This window comes from Mustelus asterias, chromosome 5 (genome assembly GCF_964213995.1).
Source record: "Mustelus asterias chromosome 5, sMusAst1.hap1.1, whole genome shotgun sequence".
Classification (NCBI taxonomy): domain Eukaryota; kingdom Metazoa; phylum Chordata; class Chondrichthyes; order Carcharhiniformes; family Triakidae; genus Mustelus; species Mustelus asterias.
Window position 1 is genome coordinate 122,397,934 of NC_135805.1, and position 16,461 is coordinate 122,414,394.

The window sequence follows — 16,461 nt, forward strand, 5'->3', positions numbered from 1 at the left end:
GTAAGGCCTTTGACAAGGTCCCTCATGGCAGGCTGGTGCAGAAGGTGAAATCACTTGGGATCAGAGGTGAGCTGGCAAGGTGGATACAAAACTGGCTCGGTCAAAGAAGATAGAGGGTAGCAGTGGGAGGGTGAGTTTCTGAATGGAGGGCTGTGACAAGTGGCATTTCTCCGGGATCAGTGCTGGGACCTTTGCTGTTTGTAATATATATAAATGATTTGGAGGAAAATGTAACTGGTTTGATTAGTAAGTTTGCAGACGACACAAAGGTTGGTGGATTTGCGGATGGCGATGAGGACCATCAGAGGATACAGCAGGATATAGATCGGTTGGAGACTTGGACAGAGAGATGGCAGATGGAGTTTAATCTGGACAAATGTGAGATAATGCATTTTGGAAGGTCTAATACAGATAGGAAATATACAGTAAATGGCAGAACCCTTAAGAGTATTGATAGGCAAAGGGATCTGGGTGTACAGGTACACAGGTCACTGAAAGTGACAATGTAGGTGGAGAAGGTAGTCAAGAAGGCATACAGCATGCTTTCCTTCATTGGCCGGGGCATTGAATTTAAAAATTGGCAAGTCATGTTGCAGCTTTATAGAACCTTAGTTAGGCCGCACTTGGAATATAGTGTTCAATTCTGGTCGCTACACTACCAGAAAGATGTGGAGGCTTTGGAGAGGGTACAAAAACAATTTATCAGGATGTTGCCTGGTATGGAGGGCATTGGCTATGAGGAGAGGTTTGTTCACACTGGAATGACGGAGGTTGAGGTGCAACCTGATAGAAGTCTACAAGATTATGAGGGGCATGGACAGAGTGGATAGTCAGAAGCTTTTTCCCAGGGTCAAAGAGTCAATTACTAAGGGGCATAGGTTTAAGGCACGAGGGGGAATGTTTAAAGGAGATGTACACACCAGGGTGCCTGGAATTTGTTGCTGGGGGAGGTAGTGGAAGTAGATACGGTAGTGACTTTTAAGGGGCGTCTTGACAAATACATGAATAGGATGGGGGAATAGAGGGATATAGTCCCCGGGAGGATAGGGGTTTTAGTTAAGTCTGGCAGCATGGTCAGTACAGGTTTGGAGGGCCAAAGGACCTGTTCCTGTGCTGTAATTTTCTTTGTTCTTTGTATGTTGATAGCAAGTCCACAGATCCTTGAAGGTGACGTCACAGGTGGAGAAAGTAGTGAATAAGGCTTATGGCATACTTGCCTTTATAGGACGGGGCATAGAGTATAAAAGTTGGGGTCTGATGTTGCAGTTGTATAGAACGTTGGTTCGGCCGCATTTGGAATACTGCGCCCAGTTCTGGTCGCCACACTACCGGAAGGATGTGGAGGCTTTAGAGAGAGTGGAGAGGAGGTTTACCAGGATGTTGCCTGGTATGGAAGGGCTTAGTTATGAGGAGAGATTGGGTAAACTGGGGTTGTTCTCACTGGAAAGACGGAGGATGAGGGGGTGACCTAATAGAGGTGTATAAAATTATGAAAGGCATAGATAGGGTGAACGGTGGGAAGCTTTTCCCCAGGTCGGTGGTGACGTTCACGAGGGGTCATAGGTTCAAGGTGAGCGGGGGGGGGGGGGGGGGGAGGTTTAACACGGATATCAGAAGGACGTATTTTACACAGAGGGTGGTGGGGGTCTGGAATGCGCTGCCGGGCAAGGCGGTGGAGCCGGACACTGGGAACATTTAAGACTTATCTAGATAGCCACATGAACGGAGTGGGAATGGAGGGATACAAAAGAATGGTCTAGTTTGGACCAGGGAGCGGTGCGGGATTGGAGGGCCGAAGGGCCTGTTCCTATGCTGTATTGTTCTTTGTTCTTATAATAAGCATAATCATTTGTTAAAAAAGGGAGTAAATAAGCGACTAATTGTGGCAGGAGAGCTCGCAGCTGTGATATGCTCCTTCTGTGTCATGGAAGCTACAGTTGTCCCTGTTGACCACGTAGGAAGTGTGTCAAACTGAAGCTACTGGCTAACTGCGTTTTGGAGCTGGAGCTGAGAGTGGATTCACTGTGGAGAATCCAGAATGCTGAGCAAGTCGTGGATAGCATGTTCAGTGAGGTTGAAATACCTGTCTGTTCCCGTTACAATTAAATTCCCTACCACGATAGCTCTGCCGTTCTTCCTCCTCCCCTCTTGTGCAGCAAGGTGAAGATTGAACAGACAGAAAGACCACCAGGCAGAGTAGAGGAAGGCAGGTAGTGCAGGAGTACCCTGTGGCTATTCCCATTTCTAATTGATATATCGTGTTGGATACTGTTGGGGGTGATGACTGTGCAGGGGAAAGCAGTGGCAACCAACTTCATGTGCAGCAGACCCACCCATGGTGCCAAGAGGGGAGGAGGAAGAACGGCAGAGCTATCGTGGTAGGGAATTTAATTGTAACGGGAACAGACAGGAATTTCTCTGGCTGCAAAAACGACTCCAGGATGATAGGTTACCTCTCTGGTACCAGGTTCAGGGATGTCACTGAATGGCTGCAGTGCATTCTGAAGGGGGAAGGCAAACAGCTAAATCATAGTACATATTGTTACCAACAATATAGGTAGAAAAAGGGATGAGGTCCAGCAAGCAGAATTTAGGATTTGGAGTTTTGGGATGAGCACTTGAAATATAACATTCAAGGCTACGGGACCAGTGCTGGAAAATGGGATTAGTGTGACTTTATTGGTGGTGATTGTCAGTACAGACTCGATGGGCCAAAGGACCTTTCTGCACTGTATGACTCTATGACTCCAGAACTGAATTAGTAAGTTTTGCGTTATTCTTTTTAAGAGCATTAACAAAGGGTCTTTCCCGGATGAGTTATGGATGAGTTTAGCAGATGATAAGTCAGATGCTGCAATATTACAAAATCAACAGATGTGGGAACATTATTTGCATAAATTATTCATTGCTTTAAATGGTTCTGGCATGTACTGTGGACATGAACGGAGGAGTCTGATCCAAAATGGTGGGCGATACACTTCTAGCTTCAAGTTGGTATGTACTTTTCTGCCCAACATACTGGCGACTTACTCATGTATTTAGCTTTCAAAAATTGGGTACTACACAATTAAATCTCTGGACAACCACCATATTACTTAGTACCATTTAAAATCAAAACAAAGAAAATCAGTATCCACAGTCATTTTGTTTGAGCATGCCAACTCTCCAGTGCTTCTGTCTCCCATCCACTCACTTTCTTTTCCACACAGTCCATAACTGCCACCTAAACTGAAGCTCTGCCATTTGCCACACAACACTGCCTCACGCTCCACATCTCCCAACATCTTGTGATGCACTTTAAAAAATCATTTAAAAATTAAATAATGGCCATTCATTTAATGGGTAGAAAACTGGCTAGGCCACAGGAGACAGAGGGTAGCGGTCGAAGGGTCTTTTTCCGGCTGGAAGTCTGTGACCAGTGGTGTTCCGCAGGACTCTGTACTGGGACCTCTGCTATTTGTGATATATATAAATGATTTGGAAGAAGGTGTAACTGGTGTTATCAGCAAGTTTGCGGATGACATGAAGATGGCTGGACTTGCGGATAGCGATGAACATTGTCGGACAATACAGCAGGATATAGATAGGCTGGAAAATTGGGCGGGGAAATGGCAGATGGAATTTAATCCAGATAAATGCGAAGTGATGCATTTTGGAAGAACTAATGTAGGGGGGAGTTATACAATAAATGGCAGAGCTATCAAGAGTATAGAAACATAGAGGGACCTAGGTGTGCAAGTCCACAAATCCTTGAAGGTGGCAGCACAGGTGGCGAAGGTGGTGAAGAAGGCATATGGTATGCTTGCTTTTATAGGACAGGGTATAGAGTATTACAGCTGGAGTCTGATGTTGCAGCTGTATAGAATGCTGGTTAGGCCACATTTGGAGTACTGCGTCCAGTTCTGGTCGCTGCACTACCACAAGGACGTGGAGGCTTTAGAGAGAGTGCAGAGAAGGTTTACCAGGATATTGCCTGGTACAGAGGGTCTTAGCTATGAGGAGAGATTGGGTAAACTGGGCTTGTTCTCCCTGGGAAGAGGGAGAATGAGGGGAGACCCAATAGAGGTGTGCAAAATTATGAAGGGTATAGATTGGGTGAACAGTGGGAAGCTTTTTCCCAGGTCGGAGGTGATGATCACGAGGGGTCACGGGCTCAAGGTGAGAGGGGCGAGGTATAACTCAGATATCAGAGGGACGTTTTTTACGCAGAGAGTGGTGGGGGCCTGGAATGCGCTGCCAAGTAGGGCGGTGGAGGCAGACCCGCTGGCATCGTTTAAGACTTACCTGGATAGTCACATGAGCAGTCTGGGAATGGAGGGATACAAACGAATGGTCTAGTTGGACCAATGAGCGGCACCGGCTTGGAGGGCCGAAGGGCCTGTTTCCTGTGCTGTACTGTTCTTTGTTCTTAATTCTTCCAACATTGACTCCACCACATGTAATGTGGTGCAAGCAAATGAGACTTGATAGTTATTGATTTAGTTAGAATTCCACTGCATACAAGGACAGCTTCCCCCCAACGTTAATCCATGGGCACAAATTGCAGGGTCACAAATAGGATTCCAATTCCAGCTGGAGAGATTCCTGGAGGTGTCATCATGTGACCTTTTGTTGCCAATTGTCCTGCTCTTTGGCTCCTGCCTATGGCTTCCTGACATGCACACACACTATCTTCCCATGCCAATTGGAAAGTGAGCTGCCTCTTCAACACTTGATTGGATGACTCTTGACATTTTGTCCCAATCTCCAAAATTTTTATCACTAAAGAACAAAAGTGTTTGCAGAATTTTTCTTTGAAAATACAAGGGGGTAAAATTGGAATGACCCATTGGATGATGATGTGTGACTAAGTGACTCTGTTTCGTTCGATTTGTGTAGCATGCAAACTTTGTGTTGCCTGCTGATTTACATGGTAGCGATGTGCAGCCCAGCACTAATCACACTGTTGAGTTTGTGCAAAGCTAGCACCACTTAAAGCTAGCCTAGAACAACGACATAAGAAATAGGAGCAAGAATAGACTAGACGGAACCTGCCCGTTGGAACTTGCAGCACTGTTCAATGCAATCATGGCTAATCTTCAGCTTCAACTCCATTTTCTCACTTGCTCTCCATATCGCTCAGAATCACAAAATCATAGAATCCTACAGTGCAGAAGGAGGCCATTGGCCCATCGAGTCTGCACCAACCACAGTCCCACCCAGGCCCTATCCCCATAACCCCATGCATTTACCCTAGCTAGCCCCCCTGACACTAAGGGGCAATTTAGCATGGCTAATCCACCTAACCCACACATCTTTGGACTGTGGGCAGAAACCGGAACACCTGGAGTAAACCCACGCAGACAAGGGGAGAATGTGCAAACTCCACACAGACAGTGACCCAAGCCGAGATTCGAACCCGGGATCCTGGCGCTTTGAGTCAGCAGTGCGAACCACTATGTCACCGTGCCGCCCTGAGACAACAAACATCTGTCTATCCCAGCCTTTAAATATATTCAATGATGGAGCCTCTACAATTTCCTCAGGGATGGAGAATTCCTAACATTCACAACCCTTTGAGTGAAGAAATTTCTCCTCAGCTCAGTCTCAAAATGATTGACTCCTTATCATAGAATTCATAGAATCCTTACAGTGCAAAAGAGGCCATTCAACCCATCGAGTCTGCACCGGCTCTCTGACAGAGCACCTTACCCAGGCCCTCTCCCCTGCCCTATCCCTGTAACACATTCACCATGGCTAATCCATCTAACCTACACATCTTTATCCTGAAACTATTCCCTCCGTGTTCTAGATTCCTTTCCAGGCGAACCAGTGTTACATGATATCTACCTTGTCAAACCGCTTCAGACCTTGCAATCTTTTAATGAGATCACCTATCACTGTTCTAAACTCCAGAGAGTATACTCTCATTTATTCAGCTCTCATGATAGGTCAAGCCTCTCATCCTGGGTACCAATCTGGTGAATCTTCACTGAATCACCTTTAATACAAGTATAACCTCTGTTAAATATAGAGACCATACTGCGCACAGTACTCTCGGTGTGGTCTCACCAAAGCCCTGTACAATTTTAACAAGGTTTCCTTATGTTTGTACTCCAGTCCCTTTGTAATAAAAGGCAACATCATATGCCTTCCTAATTGCTTGCTGTGCCTACATGCCTGGTTTGCCTAGTACAAGTACACCTAAATCCCTTTGAACATTGCAACAAGTTGATGGCTGATTTACATGTTAATAATGGTGTGCGTCATTCACACATCACCATCTTTTCAACAAAATTTAGGTGAGTATGTTTTAGTTTTAATCTGCGGTTGAGTGCATTCAATCGCCTGCTTAAAGACTGCTGAACATCTTCACTAGACTCAGCTCAGATAAAGTTGGAAAGGGCAGTATCGAATTCTGTCAGCAAAGTAGAATTTTTATCACTAAAGAACAAAAGTGTTTGCAGAATTTTTCTTTGAAAATACAAGGGGGTAAAATTGGAATGACCCATTGGATGATGATGTGTGACTAAGTGACCCTGTTTCGTTCGATTTGTGTAGCATGCAAACTTTGTGTTGCCTGCTGATTTACATGGTAGCGATGTGCAGCCCAGCACTAATCACACTGTTGAGTTTGTGCAAAGCTAGCACCACTTAAAGCTAGCCTAGAACAACGACATAAGAAATAGGAGCAAGAATAGATGAGACGGAACCTGCCCGTTGGAACTTGCAGCACTGTTCAATGCAATCATGGCCAATCTTCAGCTTCAACTCCATTTTCTCACTTGCTCTCCATGTCGCTTAGAATCATAAAATCATAAAGTTGGAAAGTCGACAGGCTTAAAGGACTTGAATCAATGAATGTCTTGAGAAAGAAAAGGTTAATTGTAGAATAATCTCAATTCTAGATTCATTGTTGAAATCAGCATTGTTGAATAAGCAGATGAAATAAATGCGAATACAAAATGATCATTTCACAATAAAAGCCATTTTGAATTTGCTGCGAGATATGGTATCACTGGTAAAACATAATCATTCAATTTATTTGTGGGATGTAACCGGTTGGTCGTATATTTGGCTGGTCTCCTGTGTCATTGATTGGCTCTCTGGATCGAATCTGTTCTGATGTTAAAATGCTGAGTAATAGCCATGTCTAACCTGCATTGGCCTTTTGAGTTATTCGTCTAGTTATATCCAGTAGGGAATTGATACAAATCAGCAGAACTTGCTATCAATAGAAACCAATCACTGTGGGAAGTTTCCCTAGACTAGCAGCTATTGTAAATCTCTGGATGATTCTCCTGGGGAAAGAACATATTATCCATTGGAAACTCGCTGCCTTTCTTGGAATGTATTACTAGCATTTTCACTTGGAAACAAAGAGGATGAGATGGAGTAAGTCATGTTGAAACTGTATATAGTGTTCTCTGGTACAAGCGTAGTTTGAGAAAGGCGTCTAACGCTTGTTACTGAGACACAAGAGACAGAGAGATTCAAGCACTGGAGGCAATTCAAAGAGTTCTGAGATTGGTCTCTTATGCAAGGTTTATGATATCAGAAAATATGTGAAACCTTTTTAATGCCTCTCCAGGTGACGCAACTGAAAGATATTTTATAATAAAAGTATAAATGCTGGGCGGCACGTTGGTACAGTGGTTAGCACTGCTGTCTCACAACACCAGGGTCCCAGGTTCAATTCCGGCCTCGGGTCACTGTCTGTGTGGAGTTGGCACATTCTCCTTGTGTCTGCGTGGGTTTCCTCCGGGTGCTCCGGTTTCCTCCCACAGTCCAAAGTTGTGTGGATTAGGTTAATTGGCCATGCTAAATTGACCCTAGTGTCAGGGGGATTAGCAGGGTAAATATGTGGGGTCATGGAATAGAGCCTGGGTGGGATTGTGGTCGGTGCAAACTCGATGGACCGAATGGCCTCCTTATGCACTGTAGGGATTCTATAAACAGCGTAGAAAAGATAGATCTGGAAAATTCCTTTAAACTAAATTGCTGGATCAAGATAAGAAAACATGACTTAAGTGTTTCCTCAGGGCCTCCATACCTGCTTGATTACCAATCAGACTAACTGCACTGTTCTCTTGCAGATTGATTTAGCATCCAAGTGGCAATTTGATAAGGAAAGACATAATACTGTATGGACATGAAGGTATAAATGTCCCTTATTTCATGTAAAATAAGAACTCTTCCTTTGTCACTCAAGGCAAACAACTGCCTCAGCGAAATGAATTATTTCATGGAATGCTTCTCTCACTCCTATTCTCTTATTTTATTCTGTTTACCCCATCTCGCACCATGCATATTCTTTGATCAAGGGGACTGACTTGTTTTCAGGTCCATTCATTGGAAGCTAAGGTAAAACGGTATTTCCTAACTTATCCTAGATAGATAGCATTCCGTTGAGCGAGGGCAAGGAAAAATGCCGACTGAGTTTGGAAGCAGCATTTGATGGGAAAACAATGGTGAGCTAAATGCACCCACCATTATTTGTGTGTAAAAACACCAGCAACGTGTGATGAGAAAGAGTTACAGGTAAATATCTGTTCACACTGTTGCAAGCTAATCCACATATGAAAACCCTCCATCCTTTCCCTTTTACCAATTCCCTTTTATCAGATTCCTTCATTTTCATTTCATCCCAACTTCTTGACACCTGCACAAATGGAAGCTCACCATAAATCCCTCTGAATTTCAACAAGTTTCAGCATCTGCATGGCTAAATCATGGTGAACACATCACAAAGTTAGTGCTGGTATTTCATGACTTAAGAACCCTTTAAATTAGATTATTGTTTCAGCAACTTCTGTGGTCAAGAAAGGGACTGACTCTGAATGGTTCTTGGAAGATTTTAAAATTTAATTTTTTCATTTTCTTTCTGTTACTTTCTTTTCTGTCTCTTCCTTATACAGTCTTTATTGCCTCATTTTCTCTTTCTGTATCTAATTTGACTTTAATTTGCTCTATTTTCTTTTCTGGCACTCCTGTTTCTTCCACTATCCTTCAGTCACAGCGGTCAAGAAATATAGGTGTGCATTTCTGTCTACGAGTAGGGAGAATTCCCGGCTCTGTGAACCTGACTTTAAAAAATGGCAGCTTGAGTCTCTGGGGGAGGGGAGGGGAGGGAAGCTGCCGGCTATATTAACAGTAAATGAGTTTATACACTTTTCATGCACAATTATACTTAATTTTACAAATTGCAAAGGGCACCTTATCTCCAGCAAAGATGTCCCAATACCTCCACCAAAACGATATCCTGGCTATCCAAAGAAATGCACTAAGTTCAGACTTGCTCTTACCTAGTCTACTCTGCACACTTCGGGTTTCATACACCTGACCTACCAAAATCCAACTGTGTGTGGGCAACTGATGATTTAAATGGCCAGCTGCCTCTGTGCACATAAACTGTCCACTCGGAAAAGATAAGTCCCTTGTTCGGGGGCATGTCTCCTGATTTTTGGGTACTTTTGTCATTTTCGCTACGATGGAGAGGCTCTTTATCGTGACAAAAATCCAAGCCATACTGTTGGTCCCAATGTTCACTCAAGTCCCAGATGCCATGTTGAGTTTTCACTGCCGGCAGTTTCCAACCTAAAACGTTCCTTAGATGAATGATGAGGGGGAAAATAAATCCAACTTATGACGTGACGAGATGCACTTCTCCAGCAAGATCTGAACTAATGTCTTAGACTACATCATGTCTCTGAGTGCATGACCATTGAATGACAGTGGTGATCTTTGAGCAACAAGCACTTTAGCTCTCTAAAGCAGGATGAGATGTCTTGAGTAGCATTGCTTGGAAAGAGCAATAGAAGAATAACAGTTAAGGAATAATGAAGCATGATTGTAGTTTGCAAGAAGGAAAAAAAACCTGGCTAATGGTAACCACTGGCTAAATTAAACATATATAATGTTGAGGTCAGAGTGTTGCCAATAAAGTAAGATAAGGAATATTTTACATGCAAATTGTTAGACTAAATATGTGTGAGACACATGGTGTGCAATGTTATATAACAGATACAATTTTGACAACATCAGGAAAATAGATTTTTTTAATTTGGCATGTTCCTTAAAGATATTTATGAGTGTGATTATGCGTTTCGATGTGTATGGGAGGGTTTGCAGATGCACTATTATCAGTAGCAGTGTTGCTTAGTTGTTTTGCAGAAGAAACGCAATGGTTCCATCAAAGATCTTGTTACTTAGCTGGAGAGTTTGGAAGCCTGAATCTTTTCCCTGGCTCAGCTCCCACCTCTCCTCTCTGAAGTATGATCTCTGGCAGTTCTTGTGAAATTTAATACAATGAAACATTCCACAGGGTAATAACAACTGGTGCATTGGAAATTCCAGGCATAGTCATTCCTCACTTTGAACATTATGTTTGTTTGCCACCTTATAGGATCCTATAATTTGTAAGAAGCGTGCCCAGGAGTGCTCCGCAATGAAGTCAGCGGTAAGTGTTAACCAGAATCTACTTCAAATAGCAATAATATATTTCAATATCAAATACTGTGGAGGCACAGCTCTAGGTAACATTGACTGTGATGCAGATCTTTCTGCAGCCAGGCCCTGAGAGTGCAGCTGTTGACTATAAATGCCATTGATCCCCCTGTGCCGGCTTATAATATTCCAGATAACTAATACTGGTGAGGTACTGCAGATAAATTCATCCTTGATGTAAGATATTTATAATGCATTAAAGTATAGCCTAGTATATCTCCCAATAGCTACATCTAATGTTGAATTTGAGAAATAAATTCAAACTGTATATTTTTGTCATGAGGTTTTGTAAATACTTTTATAAAAAGAATTGCAGTTGCTTTCAACCAAAACGTTCTTTTTCCAAGTAAAGTTCAACATGATGTGCGTCTTACACTGTCCAAATTGGATCTGTTAGTCAATTAATGGCGCAGCTCAGCTTCATTTATTGTTGACTTTATTAAGGAAGTTAGGATTGTGTCCGAATTGAATATATGAAAGGGAACTATCACTGCAGCCATCTACTAGTACTCCAATTAAAGCACAGTATTATTCACCTTGGAATTGATTATTGAAACATCCCATGTGAGAGGAATTAGGAATATAATAGCAGCTTAAATTCTAACCTATCCATTTAAATCTGATTGATAGAATAACCACATAGCCAGTGACTGTGAAAGCCTATAACTATTTTAAATGGTGGATTTTTAAGAAGGGAGCGGTAAGGTTTTTGTGTTTTCAGGTCATTGTTTTTTCTGGTAGATTTTGGAGCGGATGCAGATGGATTGCTATGTTTTGGGCTAATGTCTCTTTCCACCATGGATTCTGGTGGACGCTGTTCAGAGCTGATACCTGGGAGTCAGTGTTACTGACTCCCAGGTTTTTGATTAAACCTCTGGGCACTCATGCTGACCCCTACCTTGCTAGGTTCTATGAAGCCCCATGGGATACTTAGTTACATTAAAAGCATAGGATGAGATAAGTACAAGTTACTGCAACATTTTTAATGGGGAGATCAAAATTCTTAACATCACATTTTAAGGATGTTACAGGTAGTCAGATGACTGGCAGAGGTCACTGCCCAAAGCTAACTAACCCATCATATACAACTAAAGCAGTACACATACTATTTGATAAAAAATACATATACCATGGACTGAAATCAATTCAGAGAACATAGAACATAGAACAGCACAGAACAGGCCCTTCGGCCCACGATGTTGTGCCGAGCTTTGAGAACAATTATAAATTCATCAGGTTTCTGACTTCCACAAGTTCTTGAACCCATTGATTAGACTTGCTATGCTCCAGTTTACTCTCTCCATGAGGCTGTGAGATACTGTAAAATTATGCTTGGAGAGTTGTTGCAGTGCATTGTGCAGATACTCTCAGTGCATTAAAGTTGTTGGCTATGAAAGGACAGATAAGGGGCAACACAGTGGTTAGCACTGCCGCCTCACAGCACCACGAAGCCAGGTTCAATTCCCGGCTTGGGTCACTGTCTGTGTGGAGTTTACACATTCTCCCAGTGTCTGCATGGGTTTACTCCGGGTGCTCCGGTGTCCTCCCATGGTCCAAAGATGTGCGGGTTAGATGGATTGGCCATGCTAAATTGCCCCTTAGTGTCAGAGGGACTAGCTAGGTTAAATGCATGGAGTTGTGGGGATAGGGCATGGGTGGGAATGTGGTCGGTGCAGACTCAATGGGCCGAATGGCCTCCTTCTGCACTGTAAGGATTCCATGACTTGATATTGACTAAAGTAGAAGCAGCATCAGTCAAGCAATCCATTCTGTCCTGGATGACGGATAGCTTTTTGAGCTTAGTTGCAACTCTATCCAGGTGAGGGCCAGTATCCTAATCCACTTCTCACTTGATCCCTGTAAATGGTGGAGAAGCTCTGTCAGGTCAAGAGATGAGCCAAGGACCACAGAATATCCAGGCTGTGTCTTGCTCTTATAATGTGGAGATGCCGGCGTTGGACTGGGGTAAACACAGTAAGAAGTTTAACAACACCAGGTTAAAGTCCAACAGGTTTATTTGGTAGCAAAAGCCACACAAGCTTTCGAGGCTCTAAGCCCCTTCTTCAGGTGAGTGGGAATTCTGTTCACAAACAGAACTTATAAAGACACAGACTCAATTTACATGAATAATGGTTGGAATGCAAATACTTACAACTAATCCAGTCTTTAAGAAACAAAACAATGGGAGTGGAGAGAGCATCAAGACAGGCTAAAAAGATGTGTATTGTCTCCAGACAAGACAGCCAGTGAAACTCTGCAGGTCCACGCAACTGTGGGAGTTACAAATAGTGTGACATGAACCCAATATCCCGGTTGAGGCCGTCCTTGTGTGTGCGGAACTTGGCTATCAGTTTCTGCTCAGCGACTCTGCGCTGTCGTGTGTCGCGAAGGCCGCCTTGGAGAACGCTTACCCGAATATCAGAGGCCGAATGCCCGTGACCGCTGAAGTGCTCCCCAACAGGAAGAGAACAGTCTTGCCTGGTGATTGTCGAGCGGTGTTCATTCATCCGTTGTCGCAGCGTCTGCATAGTTTCCCCAATGTACCATGCCTCGGGTACATACTCTTGCAACTCGGCCAACGTTGTCTACCTGATACGCTGCAAGAAAGGATGTCCCAAGGCATGGTACATTGGGGAAACTATGCAGACGCTGCGACAACGGATGAATGAACACCGCTCGACAATCACCAGGCAAGACTGTTCTCTTCCTGTTGGGGAGCACTTCAGCGGTCACGGGCATTCGGCCTCTGATATTCGGGTAAGCGTTCTCCAAGGCGGCCTTCGCGACACACGACAGCGCAGAGTCGCTGAGCAGAAACTGATAGCCAAGTTCCGCACACACAAGGACGGCCTCAACCGGGATATTGGGTTCATGTCACACTATTTGTAACTCCCACAGTTGCGTGGACCTGCAGAGTTTCACTGGCTGTCTTGTCTGGAGACAATACACATCTTTTTAGCCTGTCTTGATGCTCTCTCCACTCCCATTGTTTTGTTTCTTAAAGACTGGATTAGTTGTAAGTATTCGCATTCCAACCATTATTCTTGTAAATTGAGTCTGTGTCTTTATAAGTTCTGTTTGTGAACAGAATTCCCACTCACCTGAAGAAGGGGCTTAGAGCTTCGAAAGCTTGTGTGGCTTTTGCTACCAAATAAACCTGTTGGACTTTAACCTGGTGTTATTAAACTTCTTACTGTCTTTCTCTTATAGCCATGCAATTGGTATGACTGATGGAGTCAATAGCAATCAAACCCTCAGATAATTATGCAGCAAAGATAACGGAGAAGAGGTTGGAATTTCTCTTGCTTGAGATGGTCATCAGCAGACAGTTATGTTGCATAAATTTTACATGCCAGTACAAGATGCTGTTTCAGTGTTGGAGTAGGCTGGCCTTTGTACTAAATTCTCGAAGGAATGGTACAGGAAGACAAACACTATGGAATAATCAGTTCTGCTCTGTTCTAAATGGAGTACGATGGGGAGAAAGTTATCGATGACGCAGCTGAAGGTGGTTGGACCCAAGGATGCTAACCTCAGGATCTCTGGCAATGATTTCACTGATCCGTGATGAATGTTTTTCAAAACCACAACTGTTTTCCTCTCACCAACTTTTACAGATGCACCATAGAAAGCATTCTTTCTGGTTGTACCACAGCTTGGTATGGTTCCTGTTCTGCCTGAGATTGCAAGGAACTACAAAAGGTCTTGAATGTAGCCTAATCCATCATGCAAACCAGCCTCCCATCCATTGACTCTGTCTACACTTCCCGCTGCCTCAGCAAAGCAGCCAGCATAATTAAGGACGCCATGCACCCCCGGGCATTCTCTCTTCCACCTTCTTCAGTCGGGAAAAAGATACAAAAGTCTGAAGTCACTTACCAACCGACACAAGAACAACTTCTTCCCTGCTGCTGTCAGACTTTTGAAATGACTTACCTTGCATTAAGTTGATCTTTCTCTACACCCTACCTATGACTGTAACACTACATTCTGCACTCTCTCCTTTCCTACTCGATGAATGGTATGTTTTGTCTGTATAGCGTGCAAGAAACAATACTTTTCACTATGTTAATGTGACGATAATAAATCGCATCAAAATTCAAATCAAATCAAAAATGGGAATTTCAATGCTCTCTCCCTCATCCCGTGCTAAGGTACTTCTAGTTTCCTTACATTACAACAGTGACCATGCTTCAAAAGAAAGGAATTTCATTGGCTGTGAAGCACTTTGCAATGTCGTGAGGTCATGGAAGGTACGACATAAATGCAAACTCTTTCTATCTGAATCGGATGCACATCCCAACCAGTAGACCAGATGCACACTCCCATGGGAGTAAACAGGTAGGACAAATACCTGTTCTAGTAATCAAAGTAAGAAGTTTAACAACACCAGGTTAAAGTCCAACAGGTTTATTTGGTAGCAAAAGCCACACAAGCTTGTGTGGCTTTTGCTACCAAATAAACCTGTTGGACTTTAACCTGGTGTTGTTAAACTTCTTACTGTGTTTACCCCAGTCCAACGCCGGCATCTCCACATCATGACTAGTAATCAAATACATTGTCTCCCTCAGTACACCAACCAGATGCAAAGGATCTGATTAATGCCTTTGTTGCTCCATCTCCTCTCCCCCCCCCCCCCCCCCAGTACGTGAGAATATTAGAAAACATGGAATAGTATTTAGCACATGAAGGCTGCCGAACTATATATAATCAGTTCTATCATGTCCCCACCACCCATTGCCACACTTCAAGCACCCAATGTTCTGCTGTGGCATATTTAGTCTTCTCCATTTATAATTAACCTTGTAACTCTCAATTCAATTCATTGAAGAAATCAGTCAACGTAGCATTAAGCATATTTACTGGGATTCTGTTCCACACATCTGCCCTGGAAAAAACTCTCCAGTCTTGCTTGTTGAAGTGCACATATTTGAACGCTGGGGATATGATGCATATCTCTACATTCGTCTGCTAATGACTGGATGCATACCCCCATACAGTATATAGCAAGGATCAGAGGTATATCTCTTCATTTGACTTCAGAACATTATCACCTCACTAAATCAATAAGGATTCCTAATGCCCTGTACTGGATTTGAATTCACAGGATCTCTGCCAGATCACTAATGGCTGGACACACATCTTTTGCTCTTCAACTATTGATTATCAGCAATCAAGTAACAATCCCACCTTTTGATACCAAGATTTAGAGAGATAATGCTAGACCATTATAAATTCAAAATAAACGCTCAGGATAGTGTCCTAGTTCCAACCACCTTCAGCTGCTTCATCAACGACCTTCCCTGCATCATAAGAACAAAGAAAATTACAGCACAGGAACAGGCCCTTCGGCCCTCCAAGCATGTACCAACCATGCTGCCTGACTTAATTAAAACCCCCTACCCTTCCGGGGACCATATCCCTCTATTTCCACCCTATTCATGTATTTGTCAAGACGCCCCTTAAAAGTCACTATTGTATCTGCTTCCACTACCTACCCCGACAACAAGTCCCAGGCACCCACCACCCTCTGTGTAAAAAATCTGCCTCGTACATCTCTTTTCGACCTTGCCCCTCGCACCTTAAACCTATGCCCCCGCGTAATTGACTCTTCCACTCTGGAGAAAAAGCTTCTGACTATCCACTCTGTCCATGCCTCTCATAATCTTGTCGACAGATAAGGTCAGAAGTGGGGATATTCACTGATGATTGTACAATGTTCACCATTCGTAACTCAGATATTGAAGCAGTCCATATCCATATGCAGCAAGACCGCGACAATATCCAGGCTTGGGCTGATAAGCGGCAAGTTACATTTGCACCACACAAGTACCAGGTACCAGGCAATGACCATCTCTAACAAGGGAGAATCTAATCATTCAACCACCTCGCCTTGATATTAAATGGCATTACCATTGCTCAATCCCTCCCTGCACATCCTAGGGGTTACCATTGTGGAAAAACTCAACTGGACTG

General features: G+C 43.4%; 1 protein-coding gene across 14 annotated transcripts in view; it reads left to right on the forward strand.

The window, feature by feature from the left end:
- Nucleotides 1-16,461, forward strand: part of mlip (muscular LMNA-interacting protein) — a 204,200-nt gene that overhangs the window by 53,459 nt on the left and 134,280 nt on the right. For all 14 annotated transcript variants that reach the window (XR_013497792.1, XR_013497793.1, XM_078213270.1 and 11 more), the window contains one exon: nucleotides 10,385-10,438. Coding sequence is in view for 12 of the 14 variants with exons in the window: in XM_078213270.1 (XP_078069396.1) it covers nucleotides 10,385-10,438 (54 nt within the window). In the remaining 2 variants the exon portion in view is untranslated. The remainder of the gene's footprint in view (nucleotides 1-10,384; nucleotides 10,439-16,461) is intronic.